We start from the raw sequence: 7,548 nt of genomic DNA on the forward strand, positions 1-7,548 counted from the left end.
TTTGTTTTGTGACATTAAGAGTCTCTTATGGTTTGTCTCCCTCCCGATCCCATCTTGTTTCATTTATTCTTTTCCTAAAACCCCCCATGTTGCATCTCCACTTCCTCATAACAAGGAGATCATATGATAGTTGTCTTTCTCCAATGGACTTATTTCACTAAGTATAATACCCTCTAATTCCATCCACGTCGTCGCAAATGGCAAGATTTCATTTCTTTTGATGGCTGCATAGTATTCCATTGTACACATATACCACATCTTCTTTATCCATTCATCTGTTGATGGACATCTAGGTTCTTTCCATAGTTTGGCTATTGTGGACATTGCTGCTATAAACATTCGGGTGCACGTGCCCCTTTAGATCACTACATTTGTATCTTTAGAGTAAATACCCAGTTCTACTAAAGCATTTTGATATGGATTTTAAATAGACTTTATGTTTGGGGACACTTTTATAATGGTCTTGTAACATAGATTCTAAGTGAAGATAGTCCAGTTTCTAATAATTCCTGGGACACTTAGGGGGATGTTGTAATAATTTTTACATATAAGGAGGTGGTAGATTATATGAATATGCAGGGAATAGTGTGAGTAGTTTACTTTGGCCAATGTAGGATGCAGGGATGGGGGGCAGAGGAAGTGGAGGGAAGGTATATTTGGAGATTGGGGCTAAATTACAGAAGGACTTATTATTTGCTATGCTCAGCCATAAGAATAAAATATTTTTGTTGTTAATATGAACTGCATTTTCAAATTTGGCACACCTTTATAAGCATCTACTAGTGACCAGTGACTGTGACCAGTGACTGTGAGAGGTGTTTTCCATAAATTAATCATAATCAAGGACAGCTCCTCTGGTGCAGCAAGGATGGATTAGAGAGGGAAGAGCCTGAGCAGAAAGAGCAAAGAGCAAATAAGCAATTACAGCAAAGATCTGTATCAGTGGTTTTCAGAGTGGTCCTCAGACCAGCGCTCAGCATCACCTGGGAATTTGTTAGAAATGTGTATTCTCAGGCACCATCCCAGACCTAAGACATTGAAACCGGAGCCCAGAAATGTGTGCTTTAACAAGCCCTGTATGTGATTCTGCTAAAATTTGATGCACCTTACAGTTTGAGACCCACTGATGTGTATCAGTGGTTTTTAAATTTAGGAGTCATTTGGGAAGGTCACTAAAATTGCAGATTCCAGGGACCTACTAATTTTGTTAAATAAGATTTTATTTATTTATTTGAGGTAGCGCAGGGATCTACTAATCTGTTTTATTTATTTATTTATGTAAAAGATTTTATTTATTTGACACAGAGAGAGAGATCACAAGTAAGCAGAGAGGCAATCAGAGAGAGAGGGAAGCAGGCTCTCTGCTAAGCAGAGAGCCTGATGCGGGGCTCGATCCCAGAACTCTGAGATCATGACCTGAGCCGAAGGCAGAAGCTTTAACCCACTGAGCCACCCAGACACCCTAATCTGCTTTTTTAAAAGATTGTATTATTTTTTAAAGATTTTAAAGATTTTATTTACAAGAAGGAGGAGGGGAGGGGCAGATGGAGAGGGAGAGGCAGGTTCCCTGCTGAGCATGTAGCTGGACAGAGGGCTCCACCCCAGGACCCTGAGATCATGATCTGAGCTGAAGGCAGAGGCTTAACCAACTGAGCCACCCAGGTGCCCCCAATCTGTTTTTAAAAAGCTTTTCAGGAGATTCTGATAACCAGGTTTGGATCCAGTGACCCAAATGAAAAGTAATGTCCTCAGCTAAGATACTGGTAATGGAAATGGAAGGATCGAATATGAAAGATATTTCTCAGATACTGTAATAACTCTAGAATTTTATTAAGCCATTAGATGGCATGAGTTGGTACAAAGCAGTTACTGCTCTTAACCTTCTGGTGGGAGAAGGGAGAGACAGCTGTTTGGGAGCAGAATGAGAAAAAAACATTTCGGAAAAGATTGAAGCACCCGAAGATATCTGAAGTTTGGTGGTGGTAAGTAGTGCCAAATGTTTCAAAAGGATCTCAAAAGGTGAAGATGAAAAATGACTAGATTTGACAATTTGAAAGATTTTCTAACTTCTGTGATGGCAGTTTTTTTTTGGAGCGTGAATTTGGAGGAAGGTAAACAAAATCCGTAATTCTGTTCTTTGCATGATTGAGAAGTGAGAAATAAGCAATGAGTATTTTTTCAGTTTGGTGGGGAACAGAAGAGAAATTGCTTAAGAGCTATGTATAACAGAGACATCCCCTCCCCAATATATTATAAATAAAATTTGTCTTTACTTTTGTGGTACTAGACTATATGTGTAGAATCTAGTTACATTTTTTTGTGCTTCCGTACTTGACTACAGATTGCTTTGGAAATTGCATTTCTGAATATTATATTCTAAGTTCTTCTGTCTACTTCTTTAATATTTAAGATGTATGTTCTTGGGGTGCCTGGATGGCTCAGTCGCTTAAGCATCCAACCCTTGGTTTCAGCTCAGGTTATGATCTCAGGGGTTGTGGAATTGAGTCCTGAGCCCCAGGTTGGGTTCTGCGCTCGTGGGAGTCCTGCTGAGGGATTCTCTCCCTCAGTCGCTACCCCCATTTGTGCTCACGTGTGCACGCTCTCTCTCCAATTAATTAAAAACATTAAGATGTTCTTAACTATGCTGCATTGCTTCATGCTGCCCAAGTATCCTTGAGGTGTAATTTTTAAAAAGATTTTACTTATTTATCTGTCAGAGAGAGAGAGAGAGAGAGCGTGCAGGCACAAGCAGGCAGAGTGGCCGCAGAGGCAGAGAGAGAAGCAGGCTCCCTGCCAAGCAAGGAGACCGATGCAGGACTTGATCCTAGGACCCTGGGATCATGACCTGAGCCGAAGGCAGCGGCTTAGCTGATTGAGCCACCCAGGCATCCTGAGGTGTAATTTTTTTTTTAATAAAGATTTTATTTATTTGTCAGAGAGAGAAGGAGAGAGAGCGAGCACAGGCAGACAAAATGGCAGGCAGAGGCAGAGGGAGAAGCAGGCTCCCTGCTAAACAGAGAGCCCAATGCAGGGCTCGATCCCAGGACCCTGAGATCATGACCTGAGCTGAAGGCAGAGGCTTAACAGTCTGAGCCACCCAGGTGCCCGTTGGCTTTCATTTTTTTTTTTTAAATTTATTTGAAAAATAAATTAAAAGGGGTAGCTGCCTTTGGCTCAGGTCATGATCCCAGTGTCCTGGGATTGAGTCCCACATCACGTTCCTTGCTCTTGCTTGTGCTCACAAATAAAATCTTTTTTTTTTTTAATTTATTTTTTAGGGGATCCTGGGTGGCTCAGTGAGTTAAGCCTCTGCCTTCGGCTCGGGTCATGATCTCAGGGTCCTGGGATCCAGCCCTGCATGGGACTTTCTGCGCAGCAGGGAGCCTGCTTCCCCCTCTCTCTCTGCCTGCCTCTGCCTACCTGTGATCTGTCAAATAAATTTTTAAAATTCTTTAAAAACTAATTTTTTAAATCTTTAAAAAATAAGTTTTTAAATATTTTATTTATTTATTTGACAGAGAGAGAACACAAGTAAGGGGAGAGGGAGGCAGAGAGAGAGAGGAAGAAGCAGGCTCCTTGCTGAGCAGGGAGTCTGATGCAGGGCTTGATCCCAGGATCCTGAGATCATGACCTGAGCCGAAGGCAGAGGCCCAGCCCCCTGAGCCACCCAGGCGCCCACTCATTTATCTTCTTTATCATTGGATGCAAGTGGTAGACTTTGCTATTGAAATGTGGAAAATTACAAATCACTTATTTATGTAATAAGATATGTTAGTATTGAGAAATAGTTGTATTCTTTCTGACTAAAATGACTGATATCTTTCTAGACTATCCTTTTTTCCTAGCCCATCTTTATCTACTACCTCAAAATAATTAAGTGAAGTAAAATAAACATGATGATTATTTTTGTTAGAATAAAAAGTGTGATTGATTTCTCCTCTCATAAATAATTCCTATAAAATACAAATAAACCTTTTGAAATTTGCCATTTCAAAGAAAAGTATTTTATTTGCTGTGTTATAAATAGGACCATACTTCATTTATATTATGCCAATCAGTTATAATTTTGCTGTTTGTCCTTATCTTTTTTTTTTAAGATTTTATTTATTTATCTGACAGAGAGTGAGCACAAGCAGGGGGAGCAGCAGACAGAGGGAGAAGGAGAAACAGGCTCCCCGTGGAGCAGGGATCATGATGCACAGCTCCATCCAAGGACCCCGGGATCATGACCTAAGCCAAAGGCAGATGCCTAACTGAGACACCCAGGTGCCCCTGTTCTTCTCTTCATTGTAGAAAATTAACCCCAAAGTTTGCTGTTATACAACTCATAATATCTTTATTTAAAACACTAATTTTGCAAAAATACCAAAATTGTCACATTTTTTATACAAAAAAATGATACCGGGACCCTTGGCTGGCTCAGTTGTAGAGCATGTGATTCTTGGTATCAAGGTCTGAGTTAAAGCTCCACATTGGGCATAGAGTTTACTTAAAAAATAAAATAAAATAAATACTAAAAAAATGATACCCAGTCTACCACAGTTTAGTAAAATTTAATATTCCTTAAATCTTCACGTATATATATATATATCTATTTTTTAATATTTATTTGACAGAGAGAGAGATCACAAGTAGGCAGAGAGGCAGGCAGAGAAGCAGGCAGAGAGAGAGGGGGAAGCGGGCTTCCCGCTGAGCAGAGAGCCCGATGTGGGGCTCGATCCCAGGACCCTGAGATCATAACCCTGGCCGAAGGCAGAGGCTTAACCTACTGAGCCACCCAGGTGCCCCAAATCTTCACATATATTTTAGAATAAATGGCTTTTTTAAAAAAGATTTTATTTATTTATTTGACAGATAGAGATCACAAGTAGACAGAGAGGCAGGCAGAGAGAGAAGAGGAAGTAGGCTCCCTGCCGAACAGAGAGCCCGATGTGGGGCTCGATCCCAGGACCCTGGGATCATGACCTGAGCTGAAGGCAGAGGCTTTAACCCACTGAGCCACCCAGGTGCCCTGGCTTTTTTTTTTTTTTTTTTTTTTTTTTTGAGAGAGAGCATAAGCAAGGAGGGGCAAAGTGAGGAGAGAGTCTTAAACAGGCTCCAGGGTGAGCTTCTATTGTGGGATTTGATTTCAAGACCCTGAGATCATGACCTGAGCTGAAATCATTAGTGGGATGCTTAACCAACTGAAACACCTAGGCAAACCTAGAATTAATGGCTTTTAAAAATCAGGCTAAATTATGAAAATTATTCTATTCACACATTTTTTTTTTTTCAAGTGGCTCCACACCCAGCATCCCTGAGGTGGGGCTTGAACTCAGGATGCTGAGATCAATACCTGAGCTGAGACCAAGAGTCCAAAGCTCAACCCACTGAGTCATGATGCCCCTACTCATGCATTTCTAAGTGTTTTGTTTAAACTGGAATATTTTTATATATAATACAGACAGTGATCTGGTTTGGAGATACTTTTTTAAAAATATAGATTTCATTTATTTATTTATTTTTTTATTTGAGAGAGCGTGAACTCTGAGATCTCAGAGAGGACTCTGAGATTATGACTTGAGCTGAAACCAAGAGTCAGAGGCTTAAGCCACTGAGCCACCCAGGTGCCCTTGGAGAGAACTTTATATTAAAAGGCTTTTGACCCATATATTTCTCTGCCTTGTCACTGTATTAAAAGGTGTCAGAACACTTCTAAAACCTTAGTTTACCTATTTGTGCCAGGTACTTTAAAGGCCTATATTATTTTAGCAATGTTTCTAAAGTCACTTCATTCCTAAAATGCTGCATAATTTAAGAGCTTTTTGGTAAAGTATATTTGCATACTATTTTTCCAAGCACATACTATTATGCAGACCATCTACTTGCTTAAACACATCCATGTAGATGTTCTTAGATTTAAGAAGTATACATCATCTGTTCTAAAATGAGGTCTGTATCAGCACCTACAGCATGTGACAATAGGCAACAAACCAACAAACAAAAACAAATATTTTTCCAAGTAAATACCTTTTTTTTTGAATTAAAAAAATTTTTATTATTTTTTTAAATTAACATAGAATGTATTATTTGCCCCAGGGGTGCAGTTCTGTCAATGGTCACGCTTACACACCTCACAGCACTCACCATAGCACAAACCCTCCCTAATGTCCATAACCCAACCACCCTCCCCATGCCCCCCTCCCCCCCAACCCTCAGTTTGTTTTGTGAGATTAAGAGTAATTGAACCATAAATCTGAATCTAACTACAGAGGCTTAAAGGCAAACGCAGAGACATGCGCAGTTAAGGTAGTCCAATCAGAGTTGGGCTAGCCCGAGCGAGGCGCACCCACTGAAAGGTAGTGCGCATGCGCGGCTAGCTCGTCTGCTATAGGCTGCGCCAAGGCGGGAGCCTTAACCTCCTCCGGTGGTGAGGGGTTCTCTGTCTACCCGAGTTCTTTCTCGCAGGGCGCTCGGCCTTTGTCGGATCTTTGCGGTATGTCCTTGGAGGGGAAGCCTTGTGAGGCTGCGGCAGCCTGTGGTGTCGTGCGGGACAATGTGGAGAGAGGCGCCGGAGCAGGCCTCTGGGAGAGGAGGGAAGGGAGGCGGTGGAACGGCGGGGGCAACGGGGGATGGCTACTTGAAGTGTGGGGGACGTCCTCGCTGTTGGCCCCGGGGTGGCTGGTGCGGAGGCTGGCGGTAGGGGTGCGTTTGTGGTGGGAAGGTCCCAGGGAGAGGAGACTATGGGCAGTGGTCTCTCAGCGGTCCGCCGGCTTTCCTTCTGTGGTGCTTGGGTTTGCACCAGGACTAATCTACATTATTCTGCACGGTATTAGCCGGTTAATTAATAGATGATGTCTGTAGGCACATTTAGCGGGGTCACAAAGTCGAAGGAGCGACTTAAGTCACGGAGTGTGACCGCTACTTACGGTAGTTGGAAGCGGAAAAAGTAGGTCTGTTGCTGGTTCTTGGCTGTTTTATTTATGTTCTTGCTCCTAGAAGTTTAATGGTTGCACCCGTCAAAGACTACATTATCATTAATCTATTGTATTATCAAAATCCATATGCTCCAATTTACCCATTCAATTTAAGCCTTAGATTCTTTTCAGTAACCCATTGTGATGAAAATAAAATCTCACTAGCTGCGAAACTTGTTTTCTAAGGTTTTTTACAGATTTATTTTCTTATATTTTTAAAGATACGGTTGTAGTGATGAGCTGTTTTCAAGTTTGGAGTTAATTCTATCAGATTCATGGGTGATTTCTGTTTTGGGTATTTTTTTAGGTCAATACTGCTGAATATGAGACGATCTGCCGCACCAAGTCAGTTGCAGGGGAATCCCTTCAAAAAACTAAAATTTATACCACCAGGGAGAAGTAATCCAAGTCTAGATGAAGAGACTACAAAGAGTCCAGATGTAAAATTATTTGAGGTAAAAAACAAAACAAAAAAAGACGTAATATAGAGAAGCACGCATTTTTTAAAAAAAAATGTCATTTAAGAGGTTAATAGCGCTTACTGCCTGAAGGAATTTTTAGTATCTTTAACAAAGTTTTCCAAAAACCTTAG

At 41.2% G+C, this 7,548-nt stretch overlaps 1 protein-coding gene across 1 annotated transcript in view; it reads left to right on the top strand.

The window, feature by feature from the left end:
* Positions 1-7,279: 7,279 nt before the first annotated feature.
* The window catches only part of LOC111146624 (RAD54 homolog B (S. cerevisiae)), a 92,419-nt gene continuing 92,150 nt past the window's right edge, over positions 7,280-7,548 (top strand). The window contains exon 1 of the mRNA XM_022502260.1: positions 7,280-7,411. Within this exon, the coding sequence (XP_022357968.1) occupies positions 7,280-7,411 (132 nt within the window). The remainder of the gene's footprint in view (positions 7,412-7,548) is intronic.

This window comes from Enhydra lutris, unplaced genomic scaffold (genome assembly GCF_002288905.1).
Source record: "Enhydra lutris kenyoni isolate GAN:26980312 unplaced genomic scaffold, ASM228890v2 scaffoldscaffold14, whole genome shotgun sequence".
In the NCBI taxonomy this organism is placed as follows: domain Eukaryota; kingdom Metazoa; phylum Chordata; class Mammalia; order Carnivora; family Mustelidae; genus Enhydra; species Enhydra lutris.